General features: G+C 43.0%; 1 protein-coding gene across 1 annotated transcript; it reads right to left on the bottom strand.

Annotated features, from left to right (window-relative positions):
* Positions 1-9422: 9422 nt before the first annotated feature.
* LOC5567112 lies at positions 9423-22261 on the bottom strand. The gene is made up of 3 exons (XM_001651438.2): positions 21440-22261; positions 20916-21377; positions 9423-10213 (listed from the first exon to the last, which is right to left on the bottom strand). Exons 1-3 carry the CDS (start codon positions 22043-22045, stop codon positions 9545-9547), a joined length of 1737 nt encoding a protein of 578 aa, XP_001651488.2. The 5' UTR covers positions 22046-22261; the 3' UTR covers positions 9423-9544.
* Between the last annotated feature and the right edge of the window lie 433 nt (positions 22262-22694).

Here is a 22694-nt window from a genome sequence, read left to right as displayed (position 1 = left end):
ACGACGTCAAGATAATCATAGGAGATTTGAACGCTCAGGTTGGCCAGGAGGAGGAGTTCAGACCGAGGATTGGAAAGTTCAGCGCCCACCAGCTGACGAACGAGAATGGCCTACTACTGATAGATTTTGCCGCCTCCAAGAATATGGCCATTCGTAGCACCTATTTCCAGCACAGCCTTCCGTATCGGTACCGCTGTCGATCACCTCAGCAGACAGAATCGTAAATCGACCGCGTTTTGATCGATGGACGTGCCTTCTCCGACATGACCGACGTCAGAACCTATCGTGGCGCTAACATTGACTCCGATCACTACCTGGTAATGGTGAAACTGCGCCCAAAACTACCCGTCATCAATAATGTACGGTACAATCTAGCGCGACTGAAATAACCGGATGTCGCCAATGCGTACGCACAGCATCTTGAGGCAGCGTTGCCGGATGAAGGCGATCTCGATAGGGCCCCTCTTGAGGACCACTGAAGGACAGTAAAAACAGCCATTAACGACGCTGCCGAAAGCATTGTCGGATACGTGGTATGGAGTTCAAGAAACGATTGGTTCGACGAGAAGTGCTAGGAGGTTTTGGAGGACAAGAATGTAGCGCGCGCTGAAATGCTGCAGCATGGAACGCGGCATAACGTGGAACGATACAGACTGAAGCGGAAACAGCAAAACCGCCTATTCCGGGACAAGAAGCGCCCCAAGAGATGGAATTGCTGTACCGTTCTCAAGAAACGCGGAAGTTCTATCAGAAGCTCAACGCGTCCCGCAAAGGCTTCGTGCCGCAAGCTGAGATGTGCCGGGATAAGGATGGGAGCCTCTTGACGGACGGACGCGAGGTGATCGAAAGGTGGAAGCAGCACTACGATGAACACCTGAATGGCGCAGAGAACGCAGGCACAGAAGGTCAGGACAGATAAGGCGATGGATACGTCAGCACAGCGGACAGTGGAAACCAACCAGCTCCCACGATGGGGGAAGTTAAGGTGACACATCTGGGCATCCAAAGAGGCAGGTACAATGGCCGCCTGTGCCCCTACTCACGATTTCAAAGGCACTAATCTGCTGAAATAATGAACGTACACAGTTAATCTTCTTATTTTAGGCTTTCTGCTAGTGCACAAAGCTGAAATAGAAATTTCACTGTAGTCTGATAGTTCTTTCGCGAGATTTGTGCTTTCAAAGTTTTGGTACATTATTGAATTTTGATTCCTAACTGTTTCACCTTAAGGATGCCATTCAACAGCTCAAGAACAACAAGGCCGCTGACAAGGATGGTATCGGAGCCGAACTCATCAAGATGGGCCCGGACAGGTTGGCCGCATGTCTGCATCGGCTGATAGTCAGAATCTGGGAAACGGAACAGCTACCGGAGGAGTGGAAGCAAAGCGTTATATGCCCTATCTACAAAAAGGGCGACAAACTGGAGTGTAAAAATTATCGTGCAATCACTATCCTAAATGCCGCTTACAAAGTGCTATTCCAGATTCTCTTCCGTCGTCTATTACCTATAGCAAACGAGTTCGTGGGAAGTTATCAAGCAGGTTTCATCGATGGCCTCTCGACAACGGACCAGATCTTTCTAGGTGCGGCAAATTCTCCAGAAATGCTGTGAGTACCAGGTCTCTACGCACCATTTGTTCATCGATTTCAGGGCGGCATACGACAGTATTAACCGTGTAGAACTATGGAAGATCATGAACAACTTTCCATGGAAGCTCACAAAATTGATTAGAGCAACGATGAACGGTGTGCAAAACTGCGTGAAGATCTCGGGCGAACATTCCAGTTTGTTCGAGTCTTTGCGGGGACTACGACAGGGCGATGGACTTTCGTGTCTGTTGTTCAATATTGCGCTTGAAGGTGTCATGCGGAGAGCCGGACTTAACAGTCGTGGTACGATTTTCACGAGATCCGGACAATTTGTTTGCTTCGCGGACGACATGGATATTATTGGGAGAAAATTTGAAACGGTGGCTGATTTATTCACCCGCCTTAAATGCGCAGTCGAGGCTACCTCGGGGATACCTTCGAGGTAGTGGACGAGTTCGTCTGCCTCGGATCCTTGTTGACGGCTGACAACAATGTTAGTCGGGAAATACGAAGGCGCATCATCAGTGGCAGTCGTATCTACTATGCGCTCCAGAAAAAACTGAGGTCAAGAAAGATTGCACGAATGCACGATGTGCCAAACGCTCATCAGACCGGTAATCCTCTATGGGCATGAGACGTGGACTATGCTGGAGGAGGACTTGCAAGTTCTTGGGGTTTTTTGAACGCCGAGTTCTAAGGACGCTTTCCTTAGCCGAGTCCGCGGCTACAAAGCAAAGACATGCTGAAGTTGTCTGGGTTCGATTCTCGGTCGGTCCAGGTTCTTTTCGTACTGGAAATTTCCTTGACATCCCTGGGCATAGAGTATCGTCATACTTGCCACACGATATACGAAGATATACGAATGCGAAAATGGCAACCTAGGCAACGAAAGCTCTCAGTTAATAACTGTGGAAGTGCTCATAAGAACACTAAGCTGAGAAGCCGGCTCTGTTCCAGTGGGGACGTTAATTCCAAGAAGAAGAATATGCGCTAAGGACGATCTGCGGCGGCGTGCAGGAAGACGGCGTGTGGCGGCGAAGGATGAACCACGAGCTCGCTCAACTCTACGGTGAACCCAGTATCGAGAAGGCAGCTAAAGCTTGAAGAATACGCTGGGCAGGGCATGTTGTAAGAATGCCGGACAACAGCCCTGTAAAGATGGTGTTCGCTACGAATTCGGTCGGAACAAGAAGGCGTGGGGCGCAGCGAGCTAGGTGGATTGACCAGGTGCACCAGGACCTGGAGAGCGTGGGTCGCAGTCGAGGATGGAGAGAAGCGGCCATGAACCGAGTGAATTGGCGAACTATTGTTGGCGAGGTTTCATCAAGCTAATTGATGTAAAACCAAATAAATAAATAAAATAATCACCCACCACCAGAGAGATAGACGGAGTCTATTGGTTCCAAAAACAGATAATGAAATGGAGTACCAATATGGACGATCTAACGGGTACTATATTCCATTAAATGCCTGGGTTACTGACCTTATGCCTAAGGACAGAGACCTAAGAAGCTTCATTTCACTTATCGAGCAGTCGTGATCGATACCGCGTAGCGTTCGAACGTTTTTCTCCGCGTTCTAGATATCGTCGATTATATACCTTAAAGTTCATCTTTGTTACGGTCAAACCGAATACCGAAGCAGGTTAAAGGCTGGAGGTCGATAACGTCGATCAAAGTGCCTCGGGGTCGAGCGCGTCGCAGATTCTAATCCGGCGGGCTTATAACAAATCAGCTCAAGATGAAATCTCATCCGCCAGCGAAAGCTCCATAAGTGGATTCCAGAAGCCAAAAAGAAGCAAGCGAGATACCAAACAAAAGGATATGGAGGAGGAGACGGTGGCAGGTATCTCCAACCCGGACAAAGGGAGCAACACATCGGTTGCAAATGTAGCAACAAGTAATCGTTTCGAAATGTTAACACACGCACCTGTCGATGGGGACGACAATGCAAATACTGCAAACTGCGAGAACACTAAATCCCTCTCGAATAAGAAAATTCACTGCCCGCCTATAACAGTGCTACGGCAAGATGCTAGGCAGATACGTAGTTTACTGAAGCAAAAAAACATTCCTGATTATTGCTATCACATGAAGGGCATGAAAGGAGGTGTGTTAGTTATCACAAAACAGGTTGAGACCCACAAAAGAATCGCTGAACTGATGAAAATAAATTCATTGGAATTCTTTACTCATCAAATTAGCAGTGAAGCTCCTCTGAAAGTTGTGCTTTCCGGGCTACATCTGATGGAATCGGACGAACTGATGGCAGAGCTTGACTTAGTTGGGGTTAAACCTTCTGAGGTCAAAACTATGAGCACGTCAAATGAGGATGTTGTCCCATACCTTCTATATTTCGCTAATGGAACAGTAAAGCTCCAAGATCTACAAAAATAAGGTATGTGTGCAATTCTGTTGTACGGTGGAGAAAATTCGCCAAAAAAACAGGGAACACCGTGCAATGTTACCGTTGCCAACGTTATGGGCATGGTTCAAAATTCTGTTACCTGAAACCTGTGTGTGTTAAATGTAGCCAGCAACACCTAACTGCCGACTGTAAATCAGTGTTGGGAAACTCGGCTGAACAGAATGCTGCAATGCGAGAACAAATCAAATGTGCAAATTGTGGAGGAAACCATACAGGGGTGCAGCTCAAGGAAAGCTTATCTTCAGCAGCTAGCTAGGACGAAGGCAAAACGTAAGACCGCTAATCAAACAACACCAACCAATCACCAGGATAGGGAACATCGTCAACGTGCTGAGAGCACTACACCTCCGACTGTTCAACCACCAACGAACCCACCTGCAGGCGAAAGAAGGCGTCTCTACTCGCAAGTTGTTCGAGACGGCGCAGAAACATCAAATACACAACGTTCGTCTGAAGTATCTTCAGCACTATTCACGATCTCGGAATTTATGGGGTTGGCTCGAGATTTACTCTTCCGTTTGAAAAGGTGTAAGTCCAAAGAGGATCAGTTTCTCGCCCTTTCGGAGCTGATGATACAGTACGTTTACAATGGCAAATAGTAAAAGCAACAGTAGTCACGATATCAGCAACTCTTCGCTGGATTCTTCAACAATGGGACGTCAAGCAATAAGCACTCTGGAAGCCTCTGATGAACCTCCTGGCTCAGTCACGCATCCAGTATCTCATCACCGTCCCAGACTGAAGCACAGAGTAGAAGAAGGAGGCTTCCAGCTTGCTCCTCGAGGCAAGTATGACTCACCAAACGAATATTCTCTCCCTGATGGATCTTCATGTTTCAGCACACCTTCCAACGATCAAGCATCGAAAGCGACCACTGTTGCCCTACAGTGGAATATCAGGGGACTCTGGCACAACTACAACGATTTGACCATAGAAGTAGCAAGGCATCAACCTCTCATTATCGCCCTCCAAGAAACGTTGTTCGTGAGATCCGACAACCGCGCACATAATCTGCTAAAGAACTACGATTAGAGATTTCGAGCCGACCCACTATCACGGCACAGAAACTCTGTGTGTCTAGCTATTCGCCAGGATACGACGTTTTCCTTTCTGGACCTCCGAACACCGCTGCCCGTTGTTGCATTAACCATGACACATCCTATAGCCGCAACATTTGTGTCATTGTACCTGTCACCACAAATGACGGCCGATGAGCTTCAAGAACAACTTAGCGCATTACTTCATGAATTACCTCATCCCTTCATTCTTATGGGGGACTTTAATGCACACAGCGTCGTTTGGGGGAGCTCTATAACAGATCGTAAAGGAGTAAAAATTGAAGAACTTTTGGCATCCCATCATCTATCGATTTTAAACAACGGTGACCATACAAGGCTGGATAGTGCATCCGGAAATACATCAGCGATCGATCTAACGATAACCTCCAACCAACTGGTCCCCAGCTTACAATGGCGCGTTCATTGGGACACCGGTGGGAGTGACCATTTCCCCATTCGTCTCACTAGCTCCATAAAAACCTCCCAAATAACTCCGCGACGCCGTTGGAAATACGCAGAAGCAAATTGGCAATCTTTTGAAAGAATCATCGATGAATCTACGCCAAGAGATCGTGAAGTTGCTTTGAACGAATTCGAGGACATCATCCGTAATGCGGCAGAACAGTCGATCCCTCGCACAAGTGGTAAACCTGGTCGTAAAGCGTTGCCTTGGTGGAACAACGAAGTTGCGGTAGCAATTAAAACACCAAGGAAGCGACTACGAGCTTTGAAACGCATTCCAAAAGACGACTCTAGAAGAGATTTGGCGCTAAGGGAATTCCAGATAGCTAGAATAGCAGCAAGAGAAACTGTTCGAAAGGCCAAAGAACAGTCGTGGGAAAATTTTCTCTCTAGCTTCAACCCAGAAGAGCCGGTTGCCTCACTTTGGCGAAAAGGTAATTCACTCCGGGGTCAACGAAATCTTCGACAAACACCACTAAAAAGAATGAACTCCGTCGTTGACGACCCTCAAGAAATGGCTGAAGTTTTTGCAGATCATTTCTATGAAAATTCTGCCACAGAAAATTACAATCTGGCCTTTAGGAGAAGGAAGCTAGCCGCAGAAAACATTCCAATCGACATCAGTGGTGGGGAAGCTGATAACATCAACAGTGAATTCCAAGTCCAAGAACTGTTATGGGCCCTCGACAAAGGAAATGGAAAATCAGTCGGAATAGACGCTATCGGATACCCAATGCTGCGGCACCTGCCCTTCGCGATAAAATGTATTCTTCTTGATATAATTAATCGCATTTGGAGAGCTGAAACAGTACCAGACCAGCGGAAAACGGGATTAGTAATTCCGCTTCCCAAACCGGGAAAAAACCATAAAGATGTAAATAGTTACAGACCAATATCACTGCTGAGCTACGTGGGTAAACTGATGGAACGTATAATGAATCGCAGACTCATTACACGGCTCGAAGCGGACCAACGACAATACGCCTTCAGGAATGGGAAAGGACTCGACAGTTACATTGCGGATTTTGAAGACGCCTTGCACGAACCTTTGGCGTCCGGAGAACACTGTGAAGTGGCTCTGTTAGACTTGTCCAAGGCTTACGATTCAGCGTGGAGATATCAAATTATCGCAACACTAGTTTCGTGGGGAATCCGTGGTCGCATAATAGGATTCATCAGTAGCTTCTTAACCGGCCGGTCATTCAAAGTAGCCGTTGGAGGAGCGGAGTCCAAACCCCGATTTCAGGAGAATGGAGTCCCCCAGGGCTCCGTACTATCTGTCACGTTGTTTCTAATCAGCATGCACGAAGTTTTTAATGTGATTCCAAGAGGCATCGTTCTGTTCGTATACGCCGATGACATTGTGCTTCTTTCCATCGGTAAACTACCAGCTTCAGTGAGGAAGAAACTTCAGCGAGCTGTCCAAGCAGTTGATGCATGGTCAAAACGGACGGGTTTTGATATATCAGCAGAAAAGTCAAAGGTAATCCACATCTGTAAGCGCCGTAAACATCGTGCTGTTCCTAGCATTAAAATTCGTGATCAACCTCTGCAGGGAGTAAAGTCTGCTAAGGTTCTAGGAGTTGTGGTTGACAACAGGTTGTCATTCAAACAGCACGCTGGTGAGCTTCGGCAGAAAGTTGCATCAATTCAACGATTGTTTTCAATAATTGGAGGCCGATGGACCAGCGGGCCACGAAGCACTCTTTTAAGAATCCATAGAAGTCTAACAATTCCAAAACTAACGCATGGGATTGGCTTCGTCAGCAGAGGAGGAGAACAAGTGTTAAAAATTCTTGAACCAGCTTATAACAGCGCAATCCGAAGTATATTCGGGGCCTTTCGCTCGAGTCCTATTACGTCTATGATGGCAGAACGCGGAGAGTTTGCCGTTCCGATTTGTGTGGTATCAAGTTCTTGCAATCAGGGCTATACAGTGGCAGGCGCAAGAGGGGAACGACCAGGCACCAATGGTCGTAAGAGCATCAAAACACTTTCATGAACTGACGGGTTTGCCCATCCCACCCATAGCAAAAAAACACCGTCTAGGATGCAGGTCATGGTTCGATCGAGGAGCTACCGTTGATTGGAGCATTAAAACAAAGCTGAGGGCACACGCACAACCTCTAATTGCAAAGAAAATGTTTTCAAAAATCTCCTCTGGAAAGTACAAGGACTATACCAAAATCTACACGGACGGTTCGGTAGTAGACAAACAGGTAGGATTTGGCATTTCAACAGACACTGATGATTTCCACGGCAGACTCCCCGATGGATGTTCTATTTTTTCGGCAGAAGCCTACGCTATTGTCGTAGCATTACAAGTCGCTCAAGAAAATGATCGTACTGTGATATTCTCCGACTCAGCTGGTTGCTTAATGGCCGTAGATAACGGCACGTCAAATCATCCCTGGATACAGCTAGCTGAAATGCTAGCCAAAGATAAAAGCGCTACACTATGTTGGGTTCCTGCGCATGTGGGAATTGTCGGAAACGAGAAAGCGGATCAACTTGCGGCAATCGGGCGCGGAGATAATGAACCTAATATACCTATCCCTGCGATGGAAGCAAAGAAAATAGTAAAAAAATATATCAGATACAGCTGGGAAGGCGAGTGGCGAAATTCAAACGATAGTTTTCTTCGGAGGATAAAGAACTCAACGGTTCCTTGGCGGGAGAAATTGATCGAGTACTTGAAGAAAACTCGATTACTAGATAGAATTTAAGTAATCTGTTAAGCTGTTTCTTTTTTTACCAGAGGAGAATGACACCAGTTAAAACCTCTATAATAAATAATAATAATAATAATAATAATAATAATAACTTATCGAGCAACCACCAACCGATAAGGTTTAGTTGAAACACTATTAAGCTCAAGCAGAGCAGTGTGAAGTGCAAGAGAAAGTGATGAAGTTAACTGCGAAAAATTGGTCAGCAGATAAATTGTCCAGAACCCTTTCAAAGGGATTTAATTCCCAATGTGAAGCATTGAAACCCTACAGAATCCCGCTGTTTTGGGCAGAACTTTGGTTCTGGATGTCCACCCTCCTCTTTACGTTGTGTAGTTTCTTATTCCTTACAATGTTCGTATAAACCACTAGCATAAATCTTTGGAGTTTCTGAAGCAAACTTTAGGTAAATACCGGAATTAATTCCTAAAGAAAATTAAAAAAAAATCAAAGGAAGAAGACCAATATTTTCACGTTTAAACAGTAAAAAATTGCCAAAAACGTGTTTGATGATAAGATTTCTTTAAATGTCAAAAAACGTCAATCACAACAATGGGCGTCTTCGAGACATTTGTCAGAAACATTTCAATGAACAACTTTGCAGAAGAAAGTTTTTTATGCTAGGACGCTTCTATCAAACGACAGCGTCCATCAAACCTCTAAAAATTCCCGAAGTGGTTTAAAATTCTCAAAGAGGTTTTGACCAACAAAAATAGGGTGACTTGTTGTATTTTCGGCAGTTTTCTTATCTTCGTAATGGTTGGTTTTCTTAAACCTATACGGCTTAAAATTTACATCAATATTTTTAGCATATAAGTGCACCTTAGCGCCATGGCGAAGAGAACATTACTGCTGGAAATACGTACCTAAGTTCCAATATTCGGATCAAACTTTGGGTTTCTTCATAAAAAAGGGTTTACATTCAAAACAGGCCACGAATTCCTGTAATTCTGATTGAAGAATATCTTTCACAGGAAAAGTTCCTAGCGAAATACTTTGAAGAATTGCAGGAAGATCTTCTAAAATAGAATTCCTGAAAACTGCAAAAAAATCATAAATGTATGAACAAATAGCTGGCCGATCGAAAAAAAGAAGTTAATATTAATGATTAACTCTTGGTATATCCTACAGTCTTAAAAAGATAAGAAACAATCCATCATAATCAACAGTGAAAATTTATTCAGAACACCTTATCTACTCTAAGTCTTCGTTAATACAATAAATTACATAAGTTTATTCAAGAAAGTGTTCGTACTGCAACGAACCAAAATCGTCCTTAATCGCTCGCTTTGGGCGATTTTTTGTTCCACAGCTTGGACGCCTTGTAACTGGTAATGTTGTAAAACTTGGACAACCCTTTCAAATTCAGACTCTCGGTGGACGCCTTCGTCTTCGATTCACGCTTGGAAGACAACGAAGCCGTGGCAGCAGCCCCATTCCCCGTATATATGGGTTGCATTTTGATGCTCTCCTGGCGTTCCACCAGCCGACATCGGACCAACTGCTGTGGCTCCTGCTGCTGTTCCTGGTGTTCGGTTTTCGATTCCACTCGGATCTGGACGCGGGGAGGTTTCGGGAGCGAGTTGGCTCGGTTCAGGGCATTTTTCGCGTCAAGGTCCTGATCTTCCTCCGGGAGATCTGCCTCGGTTGGATCTCGCAGGGTCGATGAGTTCGACGAAGAGGAAGAAGACGTTGATTGGATTGTGACCTGATCGGCGGATGAAATTTTGCTGAGGTCAGACAGTGAAGAACCCCGCACAATGATATCCGTCTCCGGGACGGCTTTCATGTTGACGTTTTCGATTTTGGTGACGTTGTAATCAATGGGTAGCAGCTGAGCGATCGACGGTGTAGGGTTGATTAGTTTATGTGATGGGCTTATGAGGACCAAGCTGCGACTGCGACATGGTGTGACCTCGACAATCCGGATCCGGTAGTACAGGATCTGCGGAGAAAGATATCGATTAGACGAAGATTGTTTACCCTAGTGCTTTCAAAAGATGTTTGTTCTTAATGAAACAATGTTATGCCTAAAGACCCAGACTCCAAAAAAACGGGTCGCGTAGCAACCTCATACTCCCCCACCTGGACTTCGACGGAACAAGAAAAACAAGCTAGCAGGATAAGGTTTCGGATAGCCAGGGCTCCATCAGTGCTGAAAACTTTGGTGAATCAGAACTGGTGGAGAACCTCCGGCGAACTCCTCTGCAACGGTCAGCGAGGGAGTTAAGCCTTTGCCGTGTAAGAAAAACAACGGGTCGCATGATAACTTCATACTCCCCAGGACGATGAGGAATCTAAGGAAATAGAACAAATAAGGAAAAAGCCTCGATCGTGAAAACCTCGTGTGAATCGGATCGTTAGGACAACCTCCGGCATTTGTTGGCTCCTAGACAGGAGAGAGGTGCGCCAGCTCAGTTACAATTTAATAACCCTATCCCTCCGGATGCTCGATCGGGTGCGCAGAAATATGACCAATGGATGTACAGAACCGACAACGCCGCTATTCCAGCTGCTGACCCTTCATCCTCATTGACCTCCATTCATGCGCACTCAATATCCTCACCGCTAGAAAGATCTCCTTTGGCTGCTCATGCCTGTGATTTCCTTCCAGTCTTGAGACTCCCTAAAAATCCGTTGAACTAGCTTGCAGACGCTAACAAGAATCTCTCCCGTACACCAAGACAACGCGAGTGGCAAGAAGACGAAGCATTCATCGTTAGCGATACAGTGGGATATGAAAGGCTATTTCAATAACCTTGCTGATCTACAACTGCTCATAGCAGAGTCTACATCCTTGATAATTGCCCTTCAGAAGATTCATAGATCAAACACAACAATAATGGAAAACAAACTCTACAAGGCCAATACAACTGGATCAGCATGTATATACTAACTTCGGACTGCAAGAACCTTGAGCAGAGGTTGTCCGGTTTCCTCGATCAACTTTTCCACCTCACCTGATCCTGGGAGATTTCAACGCGCATCACGTTAGCTGGCAACTTTTCAAAAAAAAAACCATTGAAATCAGCCCTATAGAAGATGATACCTCACCCCAAGGGTCGATTAGCACGATCCTTACTGCAGCTTCTGAAGCCATTCCAAAACAAGCCAAAACGCTGGGCGCTAAGATGATTGTCCCTGAATTCAAGACAGCTTGAAGAGGAAAGCCATAAGACAAGTAAAGCGGATTCCGAAAGATCACCCTAACGTCGAAACACTAGCTGCGTACTACCGTTCTAAACACAACAACGCATGCTTTGAGATGATTCGTGCTGCATAGCGCAAACGACGCGGGACGAATTTCTGAACGGTATAAGCAGTGTCAGCTCATCTTCCAAACTGGGAAAAGCATGAACGCGTTACAAGAGAAAGGCGGCATCAACGCTATTGTCAATAACACGGGAACGGCATATCCAGTGACTAAACATTATGAACATTCTTGTTAGTTTTCCGTTAAACTATGCTTTCGAAGCGGTTATAGTGTTGATTTTACTCAGCTTGACGATTTTTCGACTACCGTTAAATCCATAGTAATTCCGTGTACTTGCCCAGGTGATCGAATGAACACACCCTTTTGTTTTGCCGAATTGTCCTTTGCATTAGGTAACAGTAATGAAAAGTCTGCTAGAATTTTGCTAAAAATACAGTCGAATTTAGGAAGACAGAACCATTCCTGCTCAATGGCGACACTGCTCCTTCTCATTGACCAGCTGCTGTAGTAAGTTCATAGAACGAATGGTCAATCGAAGACTAATACAATGCATCCTCGACAACACGATCTCCTCGACCATAGGCAACAATCATTTCGCTTGATTTTACCATGTCTGTAGTTGAAATCAGATTGTTGTAAATTATTTCTGTCAAATGTACCAGTAATGTGGTGGGATGTACCGTAAACATAGTAAATTGATCTGAAATCCCATGGTAGTTTCAAGAATGGGCGTAATCAGCTAAAATAATAATTTTCACCACAGAATTTTTTCCCGTGTATATTTAAGTATTCAACTATTTAAGGCGAAGTAGGCCGTCATTGAAATTTGTTCGCCTCATTGATGATTTTTGCTAATTCATCTCACTGACACACCTGAAAAAGTATCAGCATACTTTATGCATGTTGGCGCGTACAGTGATACTTTTTCAAGTCGATATAAATTATCAAGGCTGAGTATTATCACTTTGAAATGCAAGCTGAAAAGTCATCATTGTTGCCAAAACGAATGACGGGCTACTTAGCCTTAAAATGTGCAGTCATCGAAAAACACCTAGAAAATTTAATTACCTTTACTTAAATTTTGAAGGTATTTTACGCTTTGCTCTTCAAATGTGTGGTTTTCCAGTGGCAGTTTATGACAGGTTCCCTTGTCTTTTGGGAGGTCGCAATCTAAGCCATCTGTCTCCTCTCTCTCAGATGTGCTGGTAGATTTGGTTATATTTTCGCGGGCTCTAGCACATGATCTTGACCACCTAGAATGTTCGTATCCTCAGCAAATATTTAGAAGAAGGCATTTTCTACGAACCTGTTTACATAGACAAAATTCAAAACATTGTGGAATATAATACAGTGAGGACCCGATTTTGTCAGCCCCTCGATGAATTTCAGGCTGATAAAATGGGGAACCTGACAAAATCGGGTCATTTTATTATGTTCCTGTTTTTCAAATTTTGACGTGTTAATGATTGCTTGTGAACCGCGTCAAGAACTTGCATGGACTTTTAAAAGTTCATTTAAAAATTACGTAACGCAAAATTTGTCAATTTTAGACCCCCTCTCGCCTCCACGTAACAACTTTTGTATAGAAAATTTTAAATTTTTGTATGAACCGTAACACTATGTAAGACCCCCTCCCTCCCCCTGTTGCGTTACGTAATATTTGAACGGTCCCTAAGGGGTCGATGACCATTGGCGTAGCCAGGTTTTTCATCATTGAGAAGATCGGTTCTTAATATTTCATTCACGATTTTCACGACAAAACGATCATTATACATTACACTCTTTTTGCATGAAACATAAAACTATACAAGATATCCACCGTATTTTTTCATAGTAAGCTAAGTAAAGTCCTAAACGCGTCTTATTTCAATGTTGAGTGACGGGTCTATTTAAAGTCTTGCAGATTTACCTATTGGAAAAATTCCAAAGATTCGATTCGTTGTGGTCCCTTTGATCGGCAATTTTGCTTTGTCCAGTAAGACAAATGGAATCCACCTGAGTTCCTAGTTATACATTATCGATGAATTATTTAAGAATTTCTCACAGAACACAGAAATTCCTAAAGAAATTCATATTAAAATTCCTCTTGATTTAGAAACTCCTTCGAAATAGCATAAATAATTTCCTTGAAGTTCTTCTTAGAATTCATTTTAGTATAATTCAAAGAATGTTTCATACGGAGTTTTCACACAATTTTGAATGAATTCAACAAGGACTAAAAGAAGATAATTATTGAAGTAATTACTTGAAAAATAAAAATTTTCTATTAGAATTGAGTGAAGTATGTGGTCGAGTTCAAGTTCAAGCATAAAGAAATTTTAATTTAGACGAAAATCCCTTTCGGTGTACCCAGTATGTTTCTGGAACAATTTATAAAATTATTGCTTGGAAATTTTTGAAAATAAAAGTTTCAACAGGAATCCATAGATTAATTTTTGAAACAGTATTTGGGTTAATTCTACGAGTGGCGTGAAGTGACAATTCTCGACTCGAGTGAAGTTTAATATTTGGCATACTAAATTGAGTTTTTATGGAAGAATTTTTAGACTCATCTCCAGAAAACACCTTTAAATTTTGTTGAGGAATCTCTGGAGAAATTTGAGGTACAGCCAGGAACGATTTATAGAATAATTTCAGGACTAATTGCAGAAACACGTTGAAGAAATACATGGAGGATTATGAATGATATCTCGAGTGGAATTCCTGGGGGAAATACGAGGAGTTTTATCCGATTACTTTAATGATAATATTCTGCTGACAATAAATTTTGTAGAACCTGTTTGAGTTTCCCAACAGATTTGATAAACCCCTCGAATAATTTATGGCAAAATATTTTTCAAAAGGCTGATTTTTTGGTATACTCCATAAGTTTTCCAATCTATCATCATGTATCAATTATATAAATTTGAGTGCTGGAGACAATCTTTTAAGAATACAAACACATGATGAATTCCCGTAATATTGTTTTTAGCATCGTCCAAAGGGGAGGAGGCATTCCCATTGCCCCCTCTTTTTTTTTTTTTTTTTTTTTTTTTTTATAGTAGGGTTCAAAAAAGCTTCAAAAGCCTGGCCTGTTGTGTGTTGGCACGGTGTGGGACTCACGTTAGGCGTGCTTAACCACTAAAAAACTTTCCCTACTGCTCCTGTGCCTCGATCTCCCCCGGAACTACATCAGGCAACTTCATCGGGGGAGGGCTGTGCTCATGCACTTCTGTGCTCATGCACTTCTTCAATCTCAGCCTCTAACTGTTCTGCTAGTTCGCTGTTGGAGCGTTTTGCCCAATTGGCGGTTGAACATCTCGCCAGGACTTTGGACAGCTTTCTGTGCGACGACGCATACTTCCCTTGGGCTGGCCTCGCGTCAGAGCTCTGTTGATCTTCTACTGGACGCTCATGTGCACTTCGTTGCTCTACGACGACTTGTTCTCCGCTGCTGCTGTTCGAGCTCTCCTTGTTGACCAGTTGGATGCCGAGGTCGGTCCAGCGATTCCGGTTGGAGGATGACTTCCGGTTCACTGGCGCCCAGACGACCCAAAACTGGTTTGTGACGATCGATGCTACTCGGCTTAGTCCCCGACGGTGGAGCTAGCCTACTCCGGCTACGCGCTTCTTCATGATTCGATACAGGCCGGTGGAGTGCCGAAGTCGGTCCAGCGATTCCGGTTGGAGGATGGCTTCCGGTTCGCTGGCGCTCCGACGACTCAAGCCGGTGATACGCTACGTACTACTCAGAGTAGTCCCCGGCGGTGGATCTATCCTACTCCGACGAAGATTTCCCCGGCGGCGGAAGATCTCCCGAACCGATGCTATCCGGGCAGATGCCGAGGTCGGTCCTGCGATTCCGGTGGAGGGAAGCTTCCGGTTCACAGGCGCCCCGACGATCATTTGCCGGTGCAACAACGCGATCTACTCAACTAGTCCCCGGCGGTGGACTTAGCCTACTCCGAAGCTGGCCGGGCAGATGCCGAGGTCGGCCCTGCGATTCCGGTGGCGGGAAACTTCCGGTTCACAGGCGCCCCGACGACCATTTGCCGGTGCTATTTCGCGAATTACTCAGCTGGACCCCGGTGGTGGACTCAGCCTACTCCGACTAGACGTTGGTCGGCCAAGTGCCAGGGTCGGTTCTGCAATTCCGGTTGGAGGATGGCTTCCGGTTTGCAGGCGCCCCGACGACTATTAACCGATACTACGCTACGCCCGCTCTACTCGGTCTAGTCCCCGACGGAGGATCTAGCCTACTCCGATCGCGACCCGGAGCTCTCTGGTCTTCCATTGCCCCCTCTGGCTACGCCCATGCGTGCATGACATTAAACATCATCATCAATTTGAATAAAAATGTGGTAATACATGGCGAAAACAATTTTTTGATAAATTCAAAACAGGCTGACAAAATCGGGGGCTGACAAAATCGGGTCAGTACTTGTTGTTTACTATGTGTTAAAAAAAATAATCAAAATTTGACATTTTGTTAAATGCCTTAAGGAATCGTACACAGTTTTAATTTAAAGTTATTTCCAACATTCAGTTCAAATTTCGGATCCATCATTTCGCTAGAAGCAGAGCCACCGTCGTCAAAATTGCTAACCAATCAGTGCTGCCTCACATTGCTTTTAAGCTTCTGACCAACTTTGCTGAAGACACGAACATTTTAAGTGGTCAGGTTCATGAGCTAGAGCAGTGATTCCCAAAGTGGGCGAATTCGCCCCCCTGGGGGCAATTTTCAGGCTCAAGGGGGCGAAAATTTGCAAAACAGAATTTGGGGAGCGAAAAAGCTAACATGGGAGCATTTGAGAATAATTCCTCATAACCTTTGAAGGACACACATCTGAAGGTGATTCAATTCCAAACTTAAATATTTCCAGGACTATTAGACCTTAGATCCTTATATCTCTAATCATGGTCATTTTAAAATTATTATGACAACATTACATGGTTGTCATACACAAAATATTTATGTTATTCATTGACCTTTTTAAATCTCATGTGAGTTTTGAGAATGGTCAGCATTTGAGATTTTCACGCGATTTTGCAGTTTCCCGATATATATAAGGGTCTTTTTTGTATGTGAACTTTAAGGTTTGGAAGTTAATATTTCTGGCATCCAGCTTTTTACAAAAAAAATCTACTGTACCATTTGTGATGGTTTTAATCATTTTATAAACAAATTTTGGAAAATTTAGCCTACAAAAATTGCGTTCCAGCGATGCCAAAGACAAAAAAACTCTACAGTTAAACCTCCATGAGTCGATGTTCCATTACTCGATATCGACTCATGGAACCATACTAAAAATCAAATTTCATGGTTACTATGATGGTCTCTTCAAGCAGCTTTTCATAGCATTGCTGTTCCATGACTCGATATTTCCATAAGTCGATGGTCCCTTCAATAAATTTGAAGAAATTTCAGAGATGTGTTGGATTTATACCTCCAGAACGTCCGAAAAAATCGAGTTTTTCTTGGTGTTAGAAAAACACCCTTCTGATAGATTGAATTGAAAAATGAGTTGAAAAACATTCTGGATTTTCATATAATTTTCAGAGTTTTTGATTGGTTAAAGAAAAGCGTTAGAAACGTTAGGCATTTATTACTCACAATTTCTGAAAATTATTCTAATTTAAAAATAATTTTAAAAATAGCAGATAAATTACAATTCACGGGGTGAGATCTTTCGAGAACGAACAATTGCGAACAGAATCATTGCAGTTCACAATGACGTATTCGAGTAAAAATAAATGCGTTTGCTTGGAAAACATTGCATTTGGTTCAGTTTTGGACAACTTCGCCCCCAACTACGTCACAAGGCGCCTATGAATACATTACATTTGTTAAGTTTAAACTGGACCAAACTTTTTTCGACTAAATCAGTAGCCTGTAATGTACGCAAGATATTTTTAAAATCGAAATTATAATTTACAGCCCAGGTTACCGATATTTAAGAAAATATTTTTAAATGTACATAATAGTTATTGTATTATGATTCTTTGGATATGCGAGTCGAATACATTTTTTGTCCTTATTGAAATACTTGAATCACATATCAGGGGGCGATTCCAGATTAATATTGGCCTCAAGGGGGCGAAAGTTGGAAAAGTTTGGGAAGCACTGAGCTAGAGCCTGCTAGAATATGACTAATTTACATGCACACTAGCGCCAAGTAGCGGCAAAATGGCGCATTAAAAATTTCAGCTGATGAACGCCGTAAGGCTTCTGAACAACTTTGCTGAAGACCACAGCTTTCTAGAAAGTAAGGTTTCCAAGATATTGCGTTATTAGTGTTATAGTTTATGGGTGATGCTAAACTTTTTGGGGGGTGCTGCAATATTCAATTGAGGTGTTGCAATACTAGATGATGCGATTCCATACTTATGGCGGGTAGTGTAATTACCACACTTTTGCTGTCGTCACTTTTGTTTTTAACGATTATTACTCATTAACTATTGTAATACACATAATATATGTATACTTTCCATTATATCACTTCACTTTCACAGCTACATTTTCATCAAAATTACATCACACTACATTCATAATAATTCATTTTTGTTACCATTTATTATCGGTTAACATAACTAAATAATTAAAAAATAATCAAACTACAATTTTGCACTACGATCAAGAATGTTACAGTAGAAAAGTTAAACCACTTCGATAAATTTTACTGCACTCGCAGTCATTATGAACACTTTTATCATGAATGTGTTAAGAACTAGACACTAGTTTTTATATTCAGATAAATGATTGCAGAAAATAATAACCATCATTAAACTAGTAGCATAGACAAACAGACGTACCACTGATGGTTCATATTAGTATTATTATGTATGTGTTTTCCAGGTTGCCGCGAGACAATTTTTTTGTTTTCAAAGTTTGGTTTCATAAGGCAAAGCTACGAACTTCAACCCGATTTATTGTGGCGAATTTTCCTTACTGGTTCCTATGTAGGGTTTCAATGCATACTGTAACATGAAACATACAAAATCATTCGATTTTTCCAGCGAAATTTGCATTTGGAAAACTGTTGTCCGATTGCCTATTATGGACCCTCCCGGGGTCCATAATAGGAATGTTTACAAATTTGACGTTTCCTATTATGGACCCTCCATTTGATTCCTATGTAATCCGGCTCGCTGCCGACGTGCATATTATGGACTCACCTCGAAATGCGTATTATGGACCCTCTTGTGTGGTTTAATTTACAAAACTGCTCCAATATCTGTATTAATGCATCTCAAACCAAATATTTTGCCTGAAACTGCTGACTGACAATGCAAGCGAAGTTCGTCCGATTCCGATAAAAATACCGATAAAGTCGGAAAAGCGAGCGTGAAAGGAACTGTCATTTCGTACAGGACGATCCAGGGCGTTTTTCAACAGCCTACTTGATGGCAAAACGAAGATTGCGGGACCACTAGTTATGATTAAATTATCGAGTAAGGGAGAGTTGACTGTATCTGCTTAATGCTCATTTGCTCATATATGCATGGTTGACGTAACCACCAGCGCTATCATTACTGTAAAAATGCGTTTTTGTGTTCCAAGCTGCATTTTTGATTTTTTTCAACAATTTCGGTCTGTGCATTTACTAAAGATTGAAATTTAAAATTTGACTGGGAGATTTTTTGATTAATTTTTCACTTTTGTCAAACGTATGGAAAATAATGAAAAACGTAAATTATTCGCAATTTGGAAACTGGGTCTAAAAAGTAGTTGTTAGAAATCAAGCAACATTACGCTTATAGGTATAACTTTTTGCATTTAATGCATTTTCCGTGGTGCTTTCTTTGCTTCATAATTTCGTTTTTACTACCCCTGAAAAAGAGCCTCATCAGTTTTGAATATCGTCCTATTATATGGATGCATTGACGTAAACACCAGGTCACTGTCCAGCAACCTGGTTTATACGCAAAACTATCCGAATAAACACTCTGCAAACCGGTTGTTTTTCCGGATAAGTTGGTGTATGTGCTCACTTCAATGCGTTTTCATTTTATGGTTCAAATATTTCCGAACAAATGAGCGCGATTAGTATGTCCAATTAGGTAAAAAATGCATATCAATGAAAAATATGCATTTTGGTCATATTGGCGCTTACGTCGACTGTGCAAATATGAATGACTGCTATCATTTTACCAGAAAAATACAAATAATCACAACGAAAAATTAAAGTTATCCTATGTAATTTGCTATTTATTAAGCTCCGTCCATGATATAAACAAAAGATCTTACCTTGAATTAACTAATAATCATATCACTTGAAATCTACAAAGAACGACCAAAAGAATTCACCGTAAATATTTCTAAAAATCGACCCATTATATCATCAAAAAAACAGGAATTTTGTCATAGATCAATTTCGTCACTGGTAATGTGCAAATTAATTAGCTTGAAACCCGCTAAACATCCTTCACGTTGTGGCAGAACAGTGTAGTTTTGTTTCTTAAACTACAGTTAGAATTACTATTCTAAAAATTTTGGCAGAATCCTCCGACGATCTTTAACACTATCTAAAGTTTATAATTCAAAAAACAAAATTTCAAACAGTCGTGAAAATATTGGGAAAAAAATCTATGAAAAACATATGCATGATTTGATAAATCCTAAAATTCCGTCGCATTATAAGAGGTTCTAGAGAACAACCAAACAACCCTCACTTAGATAGCCGATAACCTGATAAAATACGTCTTAGGGATGGTACACAAATTATGTCACGCTAAATTTCAACTTTTTTGACCCCCTCCCCCACCCCCTTTGTCACGTTTTTTGTATGAGTCCTCCGAAATTTTTGTAAGACTTGTCACGCTTGGCTTGACCCCTTACCCCCCCCCCCTCGGAGCGTGACGTAATTTGTGCATGACTCCTTATTCAAACAAGATTCGGGTAACCCTTAGGTGGTTACTATCAATTTTTACATGAATTATTTATTTCGTTTACATGAACATATATCATATAGTCAAAAACAGATTTCTCATTAGCTGTTCAAAACTACCCTTTACTAAATATGTGAAAAATGTCAGAGAAGCCTACGATAAATGGTCAATTTTGCATGAAATCGACGATGTTTGGCGATAACCAACCAAAAAATTGAAATGGATGGTAATTGTTTGGAACTATATGACAACCGACCGTATCTTAAGGTATCTTGGAATGTTGTCGTCGTTGCAGCAGTTCCTAACATTCCAAAAAAAAGATAAGAAACTTCAATCAAAGCAACATTTACGACGATAACGAATCATGTCGTGGTTTATGGCTGCAACTGACAATCGAAGCTTGTGATGCCTCCCGTCGTTATCTTCTCTCAACGGATTACTCATTCACAGTATCATGCGACATTTGTTTTGGAGTGGGAGGGCGCGTAACAATGACTGAGATAACGTTGATCCACAAAGAAAGCTCTCCAGCTTAATTCTTCTTACCAATCTAATCGCCACTTACCTTATCCTTCGTCATGAACCGTATCGCCTCCTCCAGTGGAATTTTGGCACAGTTCCCATCCTTCAAGAAGTCCGCGTCGTTTTCCGAGTGGCACGGGAACCGTTGAACCAACAGCTTCGAGCTATCAATCGGCGAATAGAGCTCCAGCTCGAACGCAAACCGGTGGCTCGTTTTGGCCTCCTTCGATGCACAAATCACCGTCCAAATCGTACGCCTACTGTTCTGGTCGTAGATCTGGTACACGTTGAAGTACTCGCCGTACGCCCGAATCACGTAGTAGGCGATAACCGACTGCAGCGCAATGCACCGCTGACTGTCCGCCGCGTAGTTCCACGTCAGTACAATGTCCGGCAGGTTGTACACCTTGTCTTGGTGCTCGGTTACGCAATGGCCGATCCAGTCCTTCTCGCAACCGTGCCACGAGCAGTCCTCCCACACCTTACCCATGAAGCACTCGATTTGCTGTAGAAAAGGATGCGAATTAGATAGAAAATATTCTCATGGAGTGATTCGACCAAAATTACCTTATATCCACAGCGATCCTTGTGCCACCAGAGCAGCTCCAGCGGCAACCGCACCGTGCAGCCCCGCGCCGCATGAGTACAGGGGAAGTGCACCTTGGCCGCAATCGCTTCCAGCGTGTAGTTTCGCATTTCGGTCAGCTTCTTCCGGCAGAGCGGACAAGCGCTGATCCGGCCGGAACACTGCGAACAGATGCTGTGTCCCGTTTGGCACAAGTAGATCGGTCCGTACAATGCCTGGGCACATCCTGGACATTTCAGTTCACTGATGATGCTGTCGTAGTGGTGGAGCGTGATGCTGAAGTTGGCATCACTGTAGACGACCGATTTGCGTTTGTCCCCCAGCGAGGAACTGGCCGAATCCTGGCGACCGGTGCTCGGTTCCGGCTTGTTGGTTGTGTACGTCGTCGAGGTTCGATCGGAACTGCTGCTCACCGGGGAGGACTTCTCGTACCGTTCCAGGGCTCGGACCGTCACCAGGGTGGGCTCGGAAGGGGGTGGAGCGTTGGATTCTTGCTCGATGGAGGACATTCCGGTGCCGTTCTGCTGCTGCTGCTGTTGCTGGGAGCTCCGATTGAAAGTGATTGCGGTTCGAGGACGACGATTCATTCTGGTGACCTCCACCGACGATTCCGACTATCTTTAGCTTATCTTATCGAAGACACGACGGTAGGTATCAGTTGAACGGATTTTGCGGACTTTTTAAATTTAACAAGCAGGCGGCGATGGGAGGAGATAACACGCGGTTCGCCTGCTCGGATGAGGACGAGGATGAGACGGGTTTGATCGATTTCGTGACACTAACCGACTGACTGACTAGTTAACTGCAGTGTCTTCTGCTTCCGCAATGCGAATCGATGTTCGGATAAGCTCATTCGTTTCCATTATTCGGCGTTTGAAACTTGTAGAGTTTACAATAGAACAAAAGGCACAGGCTGTGGGCACGTGGTTAGAGGTAATAGAGAATAATAGGATTTGCGTTGGATAATGGTTTTACTACTACCTACATGCATTTGCATTGTACCGGTGGTTGATTCAAAGGGGTTTTCTCTTTTTTCATTAGTCATACATATTGAGCGGTATGAATAAAAAGCATTGAACTTTACTACATGTAGCATCTACTCAAAAACAAAATCCACAAAGTTTACTACACTTTTGATATGAATAAAATACCTTTCGAACATGTAGTACCTACTACTTTCGAACATGAGCAGTGACTGATGCTGCACGTTAAGAAAATTATATTCAGAGTGCAGAG

This window comes from Aedes aegypti, chromosome 1, assembly GCF_002204515.2.
Source record: "Aedes aegypti strain LVP_AGWG chromosome 1, AaegL5.0 Primary Assembly, whole genome shotgun sequence".
In the NCBI taxonomy this organism is placed as follows: domain Eukaryota; kingdom Metazoa; phylum Arthropoda; class Insecta; order Diptera; family Culicidae; genus Aedes; species Aedes aegypti.
This window is presented reverse-complemented; position numbering and strand designations above follow the sequence as displayed.